General features: G+C 41.0%; 1 protein-coding gene across 2 annotated transcripts in view; it reads left to right on the top strand.

The window, feature by feature from the left end:
• The window catches only part of SCN4A (sodium voltage-gated channel alpha subunit 4), a 92,695-nt gene that overhangs the window by 33,080 nt on the left and 39,319 nt on the right, over positions 1 to 20,296 (top strand). For both annotated transcript variants that reach the window (XM_051994967.1, XM_051994966.1), the window contains 9 exons: positions 548 to 829; positions 2,350 to 2,413; positions 2,927 to 3,068; positions 5,473 to 5,685; positions 6,997 to 7,080; positions 7,516 to 7,591; positions 10,424 to 10,662; positions 13,595 to 13,768; positions 16,497 to 16,853. In XM_051994967.1, the coding sequence (XP_051850927.1) occupies positions 548 to 829; positions 2,350 to 2,413; positions 2,927 to 3,068; positions 5,473 to 5,685; positions 6,997 to 7,080; positions 7,516 to 7,591; positions 10,424 to 10,662; positions 13,595 to 13,768; positions 16,497 to 16,853 (1,631 nt within the window). The remainder of the gene's footprint in view (positions 1 to 547; positions 830 to 2,349; positions 2,414 to 2,926; positions 3,069 to 5,472; positions 5,686 to 6,996; positions 7,081 to 7,515; positions 7,592 to 10,423; positions 10,663 to 13,594; positions 13,769 to 16,496; positions 16,854 to 20,296) is intronic.

Below are 20,296 nucleotides of genomic sequence, written 5' to 3'. Positions count from 1 at the left end.
AAAGAAATGGCAAACCATTCCAGCATCTTTTCCAAGAAATTTTAAGTGAGATCACTAAGAATCAAGCACAATTAAAATACTGATTAACAGAAAGGACCTTAGAGGTCAATTCCAGGTATTATAGAAGCAAAATTCTGGCCAGAATTGGAGTCAGGTGGTCTGAGTTCAAGGTTCAAATTCTGTCTTCAAATATTATATCATGTACAACTTTTTTTTGGCTTCACTTTAAAATGGTGATATGATCATTATATTATCTTCCTCAAGGGTTATAGTGAGGAACTAAGTGCTCCTTGCACTTAGCATGGTATCTGACACATACAAGCTGCTTAAAAAATCCATTCTTTCTTCATTCCTCCTTTCTTTCCCCTTCCCTCCCTCCTTTCTTCCTTCCTTTCTTTTTTCTTCCTTCCTTCCTTCCTTCCTTCCTTTCTTTCTTTCTTGCTTTCTTTCCTTTTTGCTTCCTTTCCTCCTTTCTTTCCCTCTTCCTTTATTTCTCCCTTGGTGCACTCCCATGCATGCCCACCATCACTGTTACCTTCTTGTCTAGGACTGAAGACAATTGTAGGGGCACTGATCCAGTCCGTGAAGAAGCTGTCAGATGTGATGATTCTCACAGTCTTTTGCCTGAGTGTTTTTGCCTTAGTTGGGCTACAGCTCTTCATGGGGAATCTCAGGCAAAAGTGTGTGAAATGGCCACCCCCAATCAGTGATATCAATGAGACTTGGTATGACAACGGGACAGCCTTGTTCAGCAATGACACAGGTTTTGGTAATGACACGTTATACAGCAACTTTACCTTTGACTGGGATGCCTACATCAATGATGAAGGTGAGAAGGGTTTAGAGAAGGGCAAGGCTTCCAGAACTGTAATTATGGATTTTTGTGTCTAGGGCTAGTGGCCAGAAAAAAGGAACCTTCCGCTAAGGTGTAAGGAAGGGGACTGGCTTGGGGGATGAAGAGAAAGTGAGGAGGACACAAACCTCAGAGCATGGACTTGAGGATGCAGTGGGAATTGGGGAAGGGGAGAGAGGTAGAAAGGGGATGGGATGGGAGGAAGAAGGGAAAGAATTCATGCCAATGCTCCAAAGAATTCCAAGTAAGGTCAGTGCCTTGCATTTTATATGCCCTAAGACAAAGCTCTGATTGCTCTCTACTAAATATAATTCCAATGGTCTCCCAACTTCAGGAAAAGTCTTTTCCTTAACCTCTAAGCTCCTAGCTTTCTCTATTTATCTGGAATCTGTGCAGATATCCACTCACAGGCAGCAACAGCATCTTATCTTCCCAGGCAGAGAGAGATAGAAAGATGCTGAGAGAAGATCTATGTATTATTTATAGATATTATCTGTATACATGTAATATATATTTATGTCTGTATGTATATGTGTGTATATATCTTATGCAGTCAATCATCATTATTCACAGATTCCAGATTTGCAAATTTACCTATTAGATGAAATTTATTTTTAACCTCAAAATTGATATTTAAGATGCTTTCTTGGTCATTTGTGCACATACAAAAAACAGCAAAAAATTGGAGTTGCTCAATTGGAATGTTCCCAGCTGAGATTCTTTTCAAGGTCTATTTAGTGGCATGTTTTTCTACATTTTTGTACTTTGTGCTTTGTGTGTGTGTGTGTGTGTGTGTGTGTGTGTGTGTGTGTGTGTGTATGAGATTTCATGGTTTAAAGTGGCCCCGAAGCATAGCACTGAAGTGGTTCCTGAGTCCCTGAGCTCCAAAAAGTTTATGGGAGGAACACATGCATTAGATAAGCTTCATTCGGGCATGAGTCATAGTATTGTTAGCCATGAATTCAGTGTTAATGAATCAGCAATATGGTATTTTCAGAAAAAAGGATGAAGAAATTCGTTAATCTGTATATGAGACCTCTCTGGAAATTGCTAAAGTAAATGTGACCAGAGACTCACAGGAACTTAACCTTGTAATTCCCTGGGACTAATGGTTCAGTATTTGCCAGTTCAGTGTTCAAATTGACTTTATAGAACATAATTACTATGAATGATGAGAACTGACTGTATGTAATCTCTCCAGCATCATAGAAACACTGGGTGTCTTACCTGCTTTGTGTTTCTCTAGCCACATTGGACTTAGCTTCTGTTCCCTTAGACAGAGACAGTGGCCTGGGTCATCCACTGAGAATTGTCAGAAGGGGAGGGGAGTGGGGCAGCAGGAGCTCAAAGGACAGTCAGAGGCTCTTTCTCCCAGTTTCTTGAGAAATAGGGAATATAAGCATATTATGTATGTAATGTATTTATATATGTTTGTATACACACATATCCCCAAAATATATTTGCATTCATGACATGCCTTCTCACCCCCAACAAAGGGAACTTCTATTTCCTGGATGGTGCCAATGATGCCCTGCTCTGTGGAAATAGCAGTGATGCAGGGTGAGTGATACCAGAGGGATGGAAGAGGTTACAATCAGGACTGGAGATTCTGGGATGGGGAAGACTAAGGGAAGAAGGGGGTCTGTCAAAGAAAAAGGGCACTTGGGATGGGACTATGGAAACCAAGACATGCAAAGAAAGGGGGAAATAATTCAGATGGTATAGGGGAGCCTGGGGATAGAGGCAGGACCTCTAAATGGGTACCCAAACTTCCCTCCATAGTGGATCTCAGATCCATGTTTCCCAAGAACCTCCCCTCTCCACATCCCTTCTCTGGGGCTTTTTACCAGCCAGAAGCTCAAACTTTTTCTCTCCTCCCAAAGCACTGGTTCAAGTACAAAGACACCAAGAAGAATCTAAATTCATCTTCTTCCTTCCTTCATGCCCCAATTAAAAGATTTCAAGTTTATTGGCCCCTCAGTGGTTAGTAAAGGTTATGTGGATGAGAAAGGATGGAAGAAACTACATCCAGCCTCCATACACACCCTGTTAACCTCCTCTCTTCCCTTCCAGGCACTGCCCTGAGGGCTATGAGTGCATGAAGGCTGGCCGGAATCCCAACTATGGCTACACCAGTTACGACACCTTCAGCTGGGCCTTTCTTGCCCTCTTCCGACTCATGACACAAGACTACTGGGAGAACCTCTTCCAGCTGGTATGCCCTTCCCCAAGGCCCTCAAAACCATTGTTCTCTTATGACCCTGGTTTTCTAGAACCTCAGAGTAGGCAAGACTTTTAGATATTATTTGGTCTAACCCAAATCTAAATATCAAGCCTATTTTCAGCATCCCCAACTAATGGTCATCCAACCTCCACTTGGGTGGATCTCCATCAAAGATGGAGATCTCCAACAGAGATCACTCTCCCTGTATAATAAGTTCCATTCCACTCTCAGCTCTAAATTTTAAGAAGTTTTCCTTTCACATCTAGCAAATCTGCCTTATTGCAGCTTCAATTGTATATGTACCTTATTCTGACCTCCAAAGTCAAGAAAAACCAAGTATAATCTATTTCCCAGATGGTTTCTTCCTATTCTTACTCCCTTCCTGGGGACTACCTACTTCTTCTCCTATTTAGCGCTCCCAGGATCTACATCCATAGCTTCCTTTTTTGTCTCTCTGGATCCTGATACCCATCAAATTCAATCCCTTTCCCTTCTCTCATCTCAGAGTATTTGAAGGGAGGCCTTGAATAGACTTTAGAGTAATGTCTGTAGAAGGAGGAAACAGGAAAGGACCATGGTGTGTGTGTGTGTGTGTGTGTGTGTGTGTGTGTGTGTTTGTGTGTGTATACATATACATATACAGATATATAAGCTAACGGTCTTCTTCTGCATATGTGGTGGAGTGCAGATGTTTAAAAGGGAGAAAGAGTATATATTATTCTGTGAGCCTGCCCAGGTTCTGTCTGAGAAGTCACAGCATCACAAATTTAGGTCTGGAAGGGACCACCAACCCATTTTCAGATGAGGGATGAAGGCTTAGGGTTAAGTGAGCTTCCCCATACACACAGCCAGGATTATGAAAGGCAGAACTTCACCCCACATCTTTTTGCCTCTGAGACAAGTTGTCTCTCCACTATGCTGATGTGTTCCTTCTCTGCCTTCCCTCCAGGATTGTGCTGCAGATCCCTGAAGGAACTCTCTTGTTCAGAGTCTCTGGTTAAATAAACTTTCAGTTTTTATTATTTTTTAATAGTTTATATATTTTAATAATTTTAAGTAGTCTAATAGTTTTACTATTTGTTGGAGGTAATAGAAACTGTAGGGAAGGAACAGGTATGGTTGATTGGCCAAGAATGAGTCAAGTACAGTTATCTCTTCCACATTCTGCTTTCAACATCACAGTTGTGATATCTCATGGGTTGGCATAAGAAATTAAATAGGAATTTTGGGGGAGTTTTGTAAAAGTCACAGGTGACATGCAAAGACCAGCAGATGACACAGAAAAAGTTTTAGAAACTCAAAAATACATACAATATATGTATAATATTGTATCATGTCAACATATTTTATCTTTTAATACCCTCTGATATTGAAGAGAAGACAAAAAAAAAAGATGTGTCCCTTAACTCCTGTGATTTGGAAGTGATAACTATAATCTCCTTGAGCCTAATCTATGACACAGGGATAGAAATTATTGCATTCACTTCATAGAGCTAGTGTCTTAAAGCACTAAATTTTAAAGTATCATCTAAACATCCATTCTTCTGGCTGGTTTCATAGTTAGCTAGGTGTTACAGACAAAGGGCAGAGCTCTGAGTCTGGAGTGAGGAAATCTACTCCCTTCCTATATCAACTAGCTAACTGCAGAACCCAGCCAGAAGAGTATCTGGTGCTTCAAAATGTATAGGAAGTTTAGGAAGACCTGAGTTCCAATCCAGTATCAGGTACTTACTAGTAGTATGAGTCTAAGCAAATATTTAACCTCCATTTCCTCATCTGTAAAATAGGAATAATAACAGCACTATCTCCTGGGATTGTTGTGAGGATCAAATGTGATGACTATAAATCACTTTGCAAACTTTAAAATTTATTGCTATTCCTATATTAATTATTTCTATTATTATTACTATGACATGAGGAAAATGTGCATCCCAGGGTAAATTCCCAACTGGCAAACTTAGAGAAGAATATTAAAAAATTTTAAAGAACCCCAAAGAAGAAATGAGGATCCTTCCACTGCTTCACAGAGGCTGGGGGGAGGAGGGATTTCTCAGGTACAGATCATTGCATAGATAATGTTAAGAGTTTGTTTTTGTACTTGTGCTGATTTGTTTTTGAAATATATTGATCTGTTTGGCTGAATTTCTTTTCTTCTTTGTCTTTTTAAGAAATTATTTATTATAGGGATAGCTCTCTGGGAGTGGAAGAGAAAAAGAGAAACACAATGGAAAATATAGTTGATGGGGAAAAATTATTTTTTAAAAAAGGAAGAGCTAAAAAGGATGGTGGGCTAAGGCTTCTTGTTGTCAATGTTACCCTAATTATTGTCATTGGGTGGGTGAAGTTGTGCTCAGGAGAGTTATGGGACATCCCCCTTCCTCCCCAATTCCCACAGACCCTTCGAGCGGCTGGCAAGACCTACATGATCTTCTTTGTAGTCATCATCTTCCTGGGCTCCTTCTATCTCATCAACCTCATCCTGGCGGTAGTAGCAATGGCCTACGCAGAACAGAATGATGCTACCCTGGCAGAGGAGCAAGAGAAGGAGGAGGAGTTCCAGCAGATGCTAGAAAAACTCAAGAAGCATCAGGAGGAACAGGAGAAACTGGTCAGTGTTGGGCTGGGGGACAGACACAGAACTGTGATCTGACTCCCTGGGGTGACGTTTCCTCTTGAATAGAATGGTGATGAAGGAGCTCAAGGGTGGAGATAAGGGAAGTAAAGGATGTGTGTGTGTGTGTGTGTGTGTGAGAGAGAGAGAGAGAGAGAGAGAGAGAGAGAGAGAGAGAGAGAGAGTGTATAGGGTCCTGACCTAAGAAATTACAGGGGAAATAAAGTGGTCTTGGTACTAGAGAAGGAGATTCCTGAACTGGAAGTCAGGAAACCTGTGGTTTTAGATGTGGCTTTCATCTATTTAATTGACTATATGACCCTGGAATTATATAAATCCTTTTTATTCTTTGTGTTTCCTTTAAGTAAGGTTGTTAAGTGAGATAAAGGGTTATAAATTTGGGTCTCTAACCTTGTTTTTTCAAAAATATTTTGGATATATATATATATACATATATATATATATATATATAGTGTGTTTGTGTGTGTGTTTTACATATGTATGTGTATAATTGGTTTCCTTTGTTATTTTATACATTTAAATACATTTAAAACATTGTTCTGAGAAGAGGCCCATTGGCTTTACGAAACTAAAAATAGGGACTCATGATCTGAAAAAGATTAAGAACCTCCGGACTAAATGATCTGAGATCTCTTGCAATTCTAATATTCTGATGTCTATATATCTACCTCTAGGCCAGTCTTGGCCAAAAAGATTCAGAGATGCTCCAGCCGAATCTCATCAATTAGAGGATGTCATTGTGTCTAGTATTACTAAACTAATTAGGAAAAGCAAGATTTTGGTGTTGTGTGGCCTGTAGAAGAGGGGCTGGCCTAAATACAGAAAACAGAGCAATGGTACCTCTCTCTTTGCATTCTTTTCTTTTTCTTTCCTTTTCTGAGGCAATTGGGGTTAAGTGACCTGCCCAGGATCACACAGCTGGGATCTCTTTGCATTCTTAACCCACAAAGACATCACCTTTGCGATGTCATTGGTCCCCTTCAAGAATTAAGAACAAACAAGAACCCACAAAAAGCAGAAACAGAGATAAAAGAAGGAAGGGATCTGCTCAAATTCATAGGCTTCAGTTGATGCCATCCTCCTTCCATTTTCCAAAATCATGCTGATTTTCAAGATGCAGGGCCTGACTATCCTATGTGGCTCGAAATAACTTGAAGTTGGGACTCCTGTCGTCTATTGTTATCTTTCTGCTCATACTTAATCTAAGGGGAGAGTGTGTTCCAGAGAACAGAACATGTTTGTAGTTAAAGGGAGGACCTCACCTAATTCCTCTTTGATGTTCTATAGGCTCAAGCGGCCCTGGAGAGTGGTGAGGGGGATGGAGACCAGATCCAGGGGAAGGACTGCAATGGCGGACTGGATACAGGAGAGGTACAATTTGTCCTGTGATGTAACCTGTCCCTTCAGGCCAGGGTCAGGTGGGGAGGTGTCCAGCTTTGGATGGGAGATATAAAGGAAGAAGGGAGGGAGGACAGCTGCTACATTAGGGTTGACTTAGGAGATTACCTCCTTATGTCATGGTATGTGGGGTGGAGATGGGGGGGGCAACCCTATTATTCAAAAATGTCAGATACAATTATTCTGTTTGCTAAACATCATCCATTTAATTCAAAGAGGATTTGAGGAATTCCCCTTCCTAACACAATACTCCATCACCCTGGTCTTATCTCCAGACCTGTGTCAGGTTATTAAAATTCTTGGTTGGGCTCTACATGGAAGCAGGTGGCTATTCTAGGAGATGAGGGGACTCCCTACAACTCTTACTCCATCTCTGGCCTTTCTAATTCAATACTTCTCCTTCTGCAGTCCCAAAGGAGACCTTCCCAGAACCCCCAAAGACAAAGCTGCAGCATGGACAGTGCCGTCTCGGATGCCATGGAAGGTGAAGGGCCCATATTTTGGGACACGGCTAACACTGACCCCAGCCCCATTCCCTTCTCACCTTCCTAGGGCCCACTGCCACATGATTGGCCTGAACAGTTTTGGCTTCAGGGCAGATCAGCAAGGAAGGGCCAGGCCAAGTTGGACTTTTAGGACAACCGTAACTTAATATTGGAATTGAAGAAATGGTTGTGATAAATATAGTCACAGCTTAGTTGGACCCAGTACTGGCCACAGGGCCCAGCAGCTCTGGGAGCCACTGGCTTCCGGGCAGGAATGGAGGAGGGGAGGTGACAAGGGGATGGGGAAGGACAGTCTAATAATACTAACCAGGAAGAACCACATTTCCGGAAACCAGAAACCTCTATCCCCAAGAATTCCAGGGCAAGGGGCAATAGTAAAGCCTTCCAAGTACCAGACTTCTCCATCCACAAACCCAAACAGGAAGTTAGGTGGAAAAGTCATTACCTTCCCTAGCCTCGGCTCAGAAGAAGAATGGGGACTAGACAATGAAGTAGGTGGATGTACCCCCTTCCATCTAGGCTAGATTGTGTTGAGGAGGTATAGGAAACAAAACAAAATTTTTCTCTATGATGTATGGTTCATTCTACCATCCTTCTTCTAGTTTCTCTGGGAAAAACTTAATCCAACTCAGTATAGCTATCCTTCGGAGGGCAAGGGTTCCTGGTCTTTTTTGTAGAGTCTGGTAAAGCCCATGGACCCCTTCTCAGAGTAATTTTTTAAATATCTAAAACAAAATAAATAGGATTACCAATGAAACCAACTATTTAAAATTTAGGAGAAAAAGTCCATGGACCTTAGGCAAAGAGCCTTATACATTGTTTCTATTCCTACAAACAACATCTGATTCCCAACTGATATTTAAAGATAGAATATTTATTCAAAACAATAATGAGTAGAAAGAACCTAGTATCCCAATTCAATCTGATTCAATTTAACAGTTTTACTAAGCAACTGCTATGGCATCAGATATTGTGTTAGGCAGCCAAAAAACAAAGAATCACATCTTCTCTCAGAAAGTGCACATTATCCTCACTCCAGGTGAATGATGGGATTATTTCTTGGATGTCTTTTTTTTAGCCTCTCCTCCAGAATGGTGAGATTTCAGTCCCTCAAATTCACTATTCAAAGATTTTGACAATAATCACAATACTTTAATATTTTCTTAGTAAGTTTATGATCTCATTGATGTGGACACTTTTTCTAATGACATAGATCTTAACTCATCCATGTCTTCTAGTCTGATGTGAATCTTGTCCATGTTTCCTCAAAGATCCTTTATAGATTCAGTATGCAAATTTACTGGAGGACTTCCCAAAGATCATCATGGTTACCAGTGAGTGCAGCAATTGGGCTTTTTATCTTCTTTCTTTTATTCTTTATACCTGATTGATCCAACTCCTTTCCCAAAATATACAGGTTTGAAAAAGCACGCAAATAAGGGAGGAAGGAAGGAAGGAAGGAAGGAAGGAAGGAAGGAAGGAAGGAAGGAAGGAAGGAAGGAAGGAAGGAAGGAAGGAAGGAAAGAAGGAAGGAAGGAAAGAAAGAAGGAAGAAAGAGCGGAGGAGGAAAGGGGAGGGAGGGAAGGAAAGAGAAAGGAGAGCAAGGAAAGGAAAGGAAAGAAAGAAAAGGAAGGAAAACAAGGTAAGAAGGAAGAAAAGAAAGAAAAGAGTGAAGAGAGAAAGGAAAGGAAGGAAGAAAAAGAAGATTAATCTAGCAATGGTACATAGGATAGATTGGAAGAGGAAAGATGAAATTAAAAAACCTACTGGGAAGTTATTGCAGTAGCACAACTATGAACTAATAGTTGACAAAAGGAATGGCAAAGAATAAGTGGGCTAAACTTTTGACTAGGAAAATGGTGAGGATACTGACAAAAACTAGGAAGCTGGGAGGAGGAGCTAGTTTTAGGAAGAAGATACATTAGGATATTTTGAGTGAGTCTGAAATGGCACCTCGGAGATGTCAAATAGGTAGTTGGAAATATAAGTTGAGATGTCATACCTACCCCAGAGCTAGGATAAGATATTTGTCTGTCCTAGTCAAGGTTTTAAAGAATCTTCCCTTACCCTCATCCACTGTCTACTTAAAGGGTTTAGTTTTCACAATAATAATTTGATTTATCACAAAATAAAAACTTACCTCCCATGGAGAGTGAGATTTTCTGACATTAAAGATGTATGGATATCTAAAAAAAAGCTAGACAATAAGCCCTTGTTACACTCTGCTATGGGCCACACTACCTCTATGTCAGGCAGACAAGAAAGGGCCACAGGGAATATTTGGTAAATAATTATAGTAGCCTATTGATATTATTATGTGCATTTACATGACAAATTTTGGAATTTATTTCCTTTAATATTGAATATGGGGCATGGGAAGCCCCCTACTGGGGGGTTACAGAAAGTTAAGATATATTGACACCAAAAAAAGTATTACCTACTCCTAGTCCAACATCCCAGTCCCCAACATCCCTTTCCTAGCTACCAGGACTAGGTGATACTCCTTTCTAATCAAATGATTTCTTGAAGCCAAGTCTTGCTGTCTTTTGACATGTGGTTCTAAATTCCTCTTCCTTTTCCCTGGGTGGAGGGGAGGTAGAAGGAGAACACTTCCTTTCCCATTGTTGTGTCCATTCCCACAGAGTATGCAAGTCTCTCCAAATATTCTCTGGAAGAACCTAGCTATAGCTACTCCTGGTTCCTCCTTATGGGCAGAGTTTCACCTTGACCCCAGTTGATTCCAAAATGGGAAGGAGGGATAGTGGACCTGAAGCACCTTGAGCTTTCCTCTTCCCACCCCCTATCCCCAGAGTTGGAGGAGGCCCATCAGAAGTGCCCGCCATGGTGGTACAAGTGTGCCCATACATTGTTGGTGTGGAATTGCTGTGCTCCGTGGGTGAAGCTAAAGAAGATTTTGCACCTGATTGTCATGGACCCCTTTGTGGACTTGGGCATCACCATCTGCATTGTGCTCAACACCCTCTTCATGGCCATGGAGCACTACCCCATGACTCCCGAGTTTGAGCATGTGCTCACTGTGGGCAATCTGGTACAGAGGGAAATAAGGGATTGGAGGGATTTCTTTGGGGAAAGGGATGGTGGGTGGTAAATTTCTGAGCATGGGAGGAGGGAAGTCTGTGGGCAAGTAGAAGGATGAATGAATAAATGATGCTCACTATGAGCAAAGCACTGTGTTGGGTATACAAATAAAAGCACAAGTACAAAGCACAAGTATTAGGTGTACAAATAAAAAAAATAAATCGGTCTCTGTTCTCGAGGAGTGCCCATTTTAAATGAGAGGGGTTAAACTAGATGGCTTCTGAGGTCCCTTCCATGATCTATTATAATGGAGGAAACCAAATGTAAAAAGTTTCAGCTTCAAGTCAGGTAACTGAGTGGTCCTTAGAATGCAGATGGCAAAACCTTTTGCTTAGAGTCATTTCCAATGAGAAATCCATATCTGCTTTTGATGATGAATCATTTGACAGTAATGAGAATTTTAGTGGTGAGAATTTATTTTTAAAATGGGTTTTCTAAGTATACTCTCTTAAGGAGCCCAGCTAAGTAGCACAGAGGATAGCTTGAAAGGCCTGGAATTAGGAAGAGTTCCTTACATCCTGAATTTAAATCTGGCCTCAGATATTTACTAGCTGTGTGATGTTGGGTGGATCATTTCATCCTGTTTACCTCAGTTTCCTCACCTGTAAAATGAGTAGAGAAGGAAGTGGTAAGCCACTTCAGTATTGTGGCCAAGAAAACCTCAAATAGGGTCAAGAGTCAGACAGCCTGAGAGTACTGAACAATAACAAATCCACTTAGTAGGTGGATCCTGTAGTACCTAAAGAGAGACAGTTGCTAGGTCCAATTTCCAAGAGGGCCTCTCCTGAGGAAAGCTACAGGGGTTGGCTGGAAACAGAACTGGGATGGAGGGTAGGATAAAAGGGAGTTATTTCCTGGGCTGACCTGTCCATTGTTGGCATGTATAACAGAAAAAAACAAAACATGGCTCTGCTACTTATCATCCCTATGGATAGTCTTACAAATCATGGGCAAGTCACTTCTTTCAGGATTTCAGTTTCTTTATCTCTAAAATAAGGGGAATAGATTAATGAGATGATTTCTGAGCCAAATGATTTCCAGTTCTAAACCTCTGAACCTCATCTAAAGGTGTCTGGGGGATTCTGTGATTGTATGGATAATGGTATGGATAAGTACATGTATGTGGAAATGTCTTGAGGAAGTATCTGGAGGTATGTGTAACCTATGTGTGAGGGTTCTTAGAGCTATCTGGGCCATCTAAGTCATTGAGTATGATTGATGGGGCCTTGGTGTTAGCTTGTCTTGAAGAAGGGAATCCATGACCCAGGCTCCTGGTCCCTTCCTGGAACAGGGGATATAGGGGACAAATGATGGACAGTGTGACTATGCAGTTCTCCGAATGAAGGATATTGGTACTTAAGAATTATTAGGCTCCAGAATTTCCTTTTTCCCATTCTCTAACCCTAAGGTTTCCAGGCTTGCCTGCCTGCTAGTCTGCCCCAATTTCACTTTCCCATCCTCCCTATCTATTGTTGACATGTACTGATCTCTGTGCTTATCCCCTCACCATTAGAAGCATTAGCACCTCATTCCCAGCTCTTGCTGGGAGCCTGGCCCAGACAAAGGGAAGCTGAGCCTACTCTAGTCCTTGTATTAGCTCCTACCACAATAGATTTGGGGAGAGATGGATCCTGATAAACTTCCTATATAGGGGGGCTAAGAAAGAATGGGAAGCAGGCCTGGGCCTAGAGGGAAACCCCAGACATAGGGCCTCGGGGGGAGAGCTGGGGTATATATGGAGTGACAAGCAGAGGGACTGGGATGTTCAAAGGGACTGGGGAATTTGCATCCAGAGAAATGGGATCAGGTCTGGAAATGGGTTTTCCCTTTGATTAAGCCACACAGCTGCTCTAGGGTGTGTTCCACTGACTGTTCCCTGGACCTTTGCTGTTTTCTGAGATCTGGGCACCTGCTGTGTCCAAAGAAGGCTTTCCAAAGAGGGCTTCAGCATGTGTCTGAGGCAGGTGAGGAAATAGGTCCTTAGGAAGGAGAGCTACAGCTTGAACTCACTCCCTCTAAAGCTTGGAGGCTACACAGCCGAAATTCCATATGAAATCTGGATCAGGGACCTAATTGACAAGAACCAAGGCTTTTGAAAAGGGTGGGTCTTACTTCCCTCCTCCATCTCCCATTCTATTCTAGAATGCACCCCCACCTTATCTAGCAAATTCCATCCTCAGAAGCACCTGGAATTTAATTAAGACAAGAATTCATTCAGCCCACACCAGATTTTCTTTGTGTACTTGCTACTAATGAGTGCTTAATCAATCTTGTTGAATTTGAAGCAGACAGGTGCAGAGCCAGGGTACTCAGGCCTCTGGGATTGTGCCCATCTGTGCTCTCTTGCCACTGTTTCCTTCTAAGCCTAGGGAATAGATTGCTGCTGAAGCTCTGGAGTTCTCTTCTCTGTTATACGACAAGTGTCTAGAAACTGCAAGGAGTAGGGAGAGGAAAGGAAGGGAATAAGCATTTACATAGGACCTACTAAGTGCCAGACACTGTGCTACATACTATACAAATATTATCCCATTTCATCTTCACAATTATGGGTGACAGGTGCTACTGCTATTTCCAATTTACAGTTGAGGAAACTGAGGTAGATAAAAGTTAAATAACTTGCCCAGGAGACATAGCTCATGAGGTCTGAGGTAGGATTGGAACTCAGATTTTTCTTAATTCCAAGCCCAGGGCACCGTCATTACCTGGGCTCCCTTCCTTGATGCCTTATAATAATTCAGAAGCTATAAAGAGAGAATTCCAAGGACGTAGGCTCAGAAGGGGCATTCCTGGTGCCAATTTATGCATTTAGGGGGGAGGGAATCATTCTGTGAGTGGAGGGGAGGAGATTAGAGTCCAGTTGTAATTCTGATTGTTCTTCCCAGGTTTTCACAGGCATCTTCACTGCAGAGATGGTGCTGAAACTGATTGCGATGGATCCCTATGAGTACTTCCAACAAGGATGGAACATCTTTGACAGTTTTATTGTCACCTTGAGCTTGGTAGAGCTGGGGCTGTCCAATGTGCAAGGGCTGTCTGTACTTCGGTCCTTCCGCTTGGTACGTGTCTAATTTGGGGAAGCTCAGTACTACCTTCTTCCATTACACTGGGGACTCGAACCATGTCTCTTTTTTGCCCTTCCTCCCTCCATCTCTCAGGGCAGGTTCTATATCACCTACAACAGGTTGAGAGCTACCCGAGATTTGGGATAACATCTCCCCCACTATACTGAGAACTCCTAATGTTGGGAATCATGTACTATTTATTGGACTGGGATTTCCCTAAGGGCAGGAACTATACCTCACATAGTAGGACTGTGAACTCTACAAGAGCTGGTACAATTTCTCCTCATCTCCATCTTCATCATTTTAATATAACCACCCCAACTTTAAAACCAGGCAGGTGGCACAGTATATAGAGTAGTGGGTCTGGAATCAGGAAGACTCATCTTCATGAGTTCAAACCTAGCCTGATATACTTACTAACTGTGTGACCCTGGGTAAGTTACTTAACCGGCTTGCCTCAGTTTCTTCATCTGTAAAATGAGCTGGAGAAGGAAATGGCAAACCAGCCCCGTATCTTTGCCAAGAACATACCAAATAGGATCACAAAGAATCATACACAACTTAAAAATGACTGAACAGCAATAACTTTTAATATTACTTTAACATATATGGTTTTATTTGATCTTTATAGATCTTGGAGTACTCATGCCTATTTTACAGATAAGGAAAATAAGAACAGTAGAGGGACTTTTTCAGTTTTACACATTCATTCATGCATTCAGCAACTATTTGTACTAGTATGGGGAGGAGTGAAGAAGGAAATAAACATTTATATATCAGCTCCTATAATATGCCAGGCACTTTACTAAGCATCTTACAAATATTAACTCATTTGATCCTCACAACAGCTCTGTGAGGACAGTGCTCTCATTATCCCCATTTTAGAGTTGTAGAAATTGAAGCAAATAAAGGTTCTTCCTGACTTGAAGTCCAATGCCCTGTCAGTGGATGGAGCCACCTAGGTAGTAGTACTAGTACTAGTACTGACTACTATTAATATCACTACTATTAGTTTTTTTTTTTAAATTTAATTTTATTTAATAATAACTTTGTATTGACAGAATCCATGCCAGGATAATTTTTACACAGCATTATCCCTTGCAATCACTTATGTTTCGTTTTTTCCCCTTCCTCCCTTCTCCCCCCCCCCCCCAAGATGGCAAGCAGTCCTATATATGTTAAATATGTTGCAGTATATCCTAGATACAATACATATTTGCAGAACCGAACAGTTCTCCCGCTGCACAGGGAGAATTGGATTCAGAAGGTAAAAATAACTCGGGAAGAAAATCAAAAATCAAATAGGTCACATTCATTTCCCAGTATTCCTTCTTTGGGTGTAGCTGTTTCTGTCCATCATTTATCCAATGAAACTCAGTTAAGTCTCTTTGTCAGAGAAATCCACTTCCATCAGAATACATCCTCATACAATATCGTTGTTGAAGTGTATAATGATCTCCTGGTTCTGCTCATCTCACTTAGCATCAGTTCATGTAGGTCTCTCCAAGCCTCTCTGTATTCATCCTGCTGGTCATTCCTTACAGAGCAATAATATTCCATAACATTCATATACCACAATTTACCCAGCCATTCTCCAATTGATGGGCATCCATTCATTTTCCAGTTTCTAGCCACTACAAACAGGGCTGCTACAAACATTTTGGCACATACAGGTCCCTTTCCCTTCTTTAGTATCTCTTTGGGGTATAAGCCCAATAGAAACACTGCTGGATCAAAGGGTATGCACAGTTTGATAACTTTTTGGGCATAATTCCAGATTGCTCTCCAGAATGGCTGGATTCGTTCACAACTCCACCTACAATGCATCAGTGTCCCTGTTTTCCCACATCCCCTCCAACATTCATCATTATTTTTTCCTGTCATCTTAGCCAATCTGACAGGTGTGTAGTGAATATCACTACTATTAGTGAACACCACCATTACTACTATTACTACAGTAATAATACAATAGTATTACTAGTACTAGCACCACCACCATCATGATTACTATTATAACAGTAATAGCGTAATAGTAATAATACTTTTATTAGCAGTACTGGTACCACTAACATTACCAATATCACTATTACTAGTACAGTAATTCAGCATTATTACTACTACAACTACTAGTATTAATATCACTGTTACTAGTAGTGTTAGTATCACCATCACCACTATTACCTATACTACTTTTAGTATAGTAGTATACTGCAATATTAATATAGTACTATAATAGTAGTATAGTAGTATTAGTACCACCATTACCACTACTATTACTACAGTTATAGTATAGTAGTAGTAGTACTAGCAGTACTAGTACTACTAACACCACCACCACCACCATCACTGAAACACAAACAAATTTGGTAACTCATTCAATCTATCTGGATCTCACTTTCCTTATTTGTAAAATGAGGAAACTGGATTAAATGATCTGTAAGGTCCCATCTAGTTTTAAATTCTATAACTAGTTAATACCAGGACTTGAACTAAAACCCATGCCTTTTGACCCTATCCCACTCCTTCTTGATATTCTTTCATTCCTATCAGGATAGAAACTCCCAAAGGATGGGTGCATATAGTTTCCCAAAGGCAAGAAGGTTGTATGGCATTTAAATCCATCATATGGCATTTAAAATGGAGGCCATATTTCTCCATAGGGGATCATCTTAATAAAAGAGTTTCATTCTATATGTTCTCATTATTCATTCCCTGTCCCCAGATGAGAGTCTTCAAACTGGCCAAATCCTGGCCCACACTGAATATGCTCATCAAGATCATTGGCAACTCTGTGGGAGCTTTGGGGAACCTGACGTTGGTGTTGGCTATCATTGTCTTCATCTTCGCTGTGGTGGGCATGCAACTCTTTGGGAAGAACTACAAGGAATGCGTGTGTAAGATTGATGCCAGCTGCAGCCTGCCCCGCTGGCACATGCATGACTTCTTCCACTCCTTTCTCATTGTCTTCCGAATACTGTGTGGCGAGTGGATCGAGACCATGTGGGATTGTATGGAGGTGGCTGGTCAGCCCATGTGTCTCACTGTCTTCCTCATGGTCATGGTCATTGGAAACCTTGTGGTGAGTAAGGGAGAAAGGGAGCAAGGGAAAAGCCTCCAGTTCCTTCATGCCCACAGAATCATAGATTGTTAGAATAGAAAGGACATTAGACATCATCTATTCATTTCAGCTTGGCTCATTTAATGGAAGAGAATGAGAATTTAAAGAAAATACAAACTGTTAAATGATTGAAATCCAGGGCTCCTGACTCACAATCCAGAGTTCCTTTTGCGGTTGTGTTGCCTCAACCCCTTATCCCAATAAGAACTTGGAAATGGATCAAAATTAATTTTTCTCTTCCCTCCCCCAATACCAAGTTCCATCTGTTCTCTATGAGTCAGGGTTTGGTATGTGTGGTTGTTTAGGAAAGGGGGCAGGGGATGGTTGGATGAGGGAAGGAACATGATGAGGGTTAGGGCACATTTTCCAGATAAACAATATTTAATTGATGACATGAGTAGGGTAGACTTCTTCCTCCCCACTCAAAAGGCATCCCTTGTCCGGAGGGCAAGCACTCATCCCTACTACCCCATTGAAGCTGCCTACAACCTAGCACAGCAGATAGACACACTGGGGTACTAACCCCATGGGGGAAAGTGGGGCACCCAACTCCTGGTGTCTGCTGTGCCTCGCCATGTGCTATGTGTCCAGCTGATCTTCAGTGATAGTGGTAGTAGAGAGGCTCATTCCACAGGGATGAAATTCTTGGGTTGCCGAGTCAGCATCTTTCAAATGCTTTGAAAATTAAAAATGGGGAGATAGAGAAGGGGGAAAAGTAAAGGAGAGTGGAGGAGAGGGCTCCTAAAGGCACCAGAAAAAGAAACCTTTAAGGTGGTTCTAGAAGTCAGACACAGCCTTTAAAGGAATATAGAGAAAGTAGTTCTGTACAAACATATCTTAGCTGTGTGATCCTAGGCAAGTCACTTCACCCTGTACACCTCAGTTTCCTCATCTGTAAAATGAACTGGAGAAGGAATTAGCAAACCACTCCAGTAACTTTGCCAAGAAAACCCCAAATGTGGTCACAAAGAATTGGACATGATTGAAAATCACAGAAAAAATGGATACAATTAGATTTCTTCGGAAGTCCCTTCCAACTCTCAACCAGTGTTTATATTATGGAGGGGGAAGAAGAGGAAAGAGAGAAGACTCTCACTACAACAATACCATAAAAATAACAGCTAGAATTTACATAGCAGTTGTTTTTATAGATTATTTAATTTAATCTGCACAATAACCCTGTGAAGCAGGTAAAATTATTATCTCCATTTTAAGAATAAAGAAATGAAGGCTGAAATAAGACCAAGTAAGGCAAAATTTGAATTCAGATTTTCGTGGTCCTCAGTCCAGCACTATGCCCCATCTCCAGCTCTATCCTCATATCCTCACTATTCTAATAGGACAACTAGGCTCAGTGGATAGAGTGCTGGTTTTGGAGTCAGGAAGATGTAAGTTCAAATGTGGCCTCAGATACTTGCTAACTGTGATCTTTAATAAGTCATTCTACTACTATTTGCCTAAGTTTCCTTCTCAGTAAAATGGAGATAATAATAGCATTTATCTTCCACAGTTTTTGTGAGGATCAAAAGAGATAATGATTGTAACTGCTTTGAACAGTACCTGGCATATAGTAAATGCTACATAAATATTAGCAGTTATCATTATTATAATTGTGGAGAGATTCTAGGAGCAGGTTCAAACATTGACTTCCCTTTCTTATAAACTTTGTTCACTGCTCCCTCTCACTATGTCTTTATCCCCCTTCCATAAGGAGGAATGTTGGAAGTGAAGATTTGGGGAGTTTTGTATTATCTGGATCTATAATTTCTTGGATTCAGGGAATGCCCAATAAAGAAACTGCTTCTGCCAAAGCAAATCAACAACTGTTCTGCAATTTAGGCAGATTGCAAAATTGCTTGGGGGAATTTACCTGTGACTACAGGTTATTCAGGCAATATATTTCAAGCAGTATTTGAAGGCAGATTTTCTCAGGGTCCAATGTTGCTGTACTAGTTAGGTAAGAGTATTAATGAGGACAGATTCATAAATCTAGAAAGCAGGAAGCAGGCTCAAAATTTATCTAGTCTAACCCCCTCATTTTATGGATGAAGAAACAGAACAGGGAGGTTGTAATTTGTCCAGGATCATATAGGTGGTAAGTTTCGAAAGAAAGATTTGAATCCAGGGCCTCTGTTGCCAGAGACAGTACTCTTTCCACTGTATGATGCTGTATCCTGTATATATTTGTGTTTCTATCTATCAGAGCACTTGGCTGAGTGCATGTGTTGATATTTGTAGAATCATAAGATGTTGGGCTAAAAGAGAGATGACAGAGATGGACTGATCTCTCCAGAAACTAGTTGAAAGCTATGCGTGTTTAATGTGGAAAAGAAAAGACTCAAGGGGAATGTATGAGAAAGCTGCCTTCAAGTATTGGAAGGGCTGTTAGGTGGTGGAGAGATGAGCAGACTTCTTCAGTTTAGCCTCAGGGGACAAAACCAATGTGGTCTGGAAATTGCAAAGAGGAAATTTTAGGCTAGAAGGCAAGGAAAAATTTAACACAATTATTGCTGATGAAAAGTGGAATGAATTCTTTTCCCACTTTGGAAGTTTTCATACAGAGACTCAATGAGTATTTTTTGGGTTCATTGTGGCAGGGATTCCATTCTTGAATGAGTAGAGGAAGGGAGAGAGAAAAATTTAGAACACAAGGGTTGCAAGGGTGAATGTTGAAAATTATCTTTGCATGTATTTAAAAAAAAAAGAAGCTATTATTTTAAAAAAGAAACTTGTCCACGATCATACAAAAGAGATTTCAAGTCTTATGCCATTTTTGTTGCCCCACCTGTCAATTAAACAGGGTCAGGCAATACAGGAGCTATATAATATGTATGTTATGTAAGCACAGTATTTGTCAACCAGTGGTACATTGTACTGTAGATCTGTATATGCTTGTGTGTCTTAATAATAATAATTAACATTTATATAGTACCCACTGTGTGCCAGGCATTGTGCTAAGAACTTTACAAATATATCCTTTAGTCTTTATAACAACCCTGGCAAGTAAGCATTATTATTACCCCCATTTTACCAGTATTATATACATTTCTGTGTATCGGTGGTTGTATCTTTATCTATGAATGTAAGTTGTTTGGGGGGAAGGAAGGAAGAAGATCACAATGGGTATAATGCAGTCCTAACCAATCCAACAAACATATAATGCCCTACTAGGTACTAGACACTGTGCTGCGGACTTAGCAGAATGAAAAACAATCCCTGCCCAAGAGGAATAGTCTGGGGGGATACAATGGGTACCGTGAGTGTACATATGTATGCAATTCGTATGTCTCGGAGCAGGAAGGAGATATATTGGTAGAAGTGGCGATTCTGTCTGGTCTAAGTCGGGAACCTATAAGAACACACCTCCCCGGGCCAGTACTCTCACAGGCCCCTTCTGTTTTAGC

This window comes from Antechinus flavipes, chromosome 4, assembly GCF_016432865.1.
Source record: "Antechinus flavipes isolate AdamAnt ecotype Samford, QLD, Australia chromosome 4, AdamAnt_v2, whole genome shotgun sequence".
Classification (NCBI taxonomy): domain Eukaryota; kingdom Metazoa; phylum Chordata; class Mammalia; order Dasyuromorphia; family Dasyuridae; genus Antechinus; species Antechinus flavipes.
The sequence above is the reverse complement of the archived record's forward strand: the minus strand, read 5'-3'. Positions and strand labels throughout refer to the sequence as shown.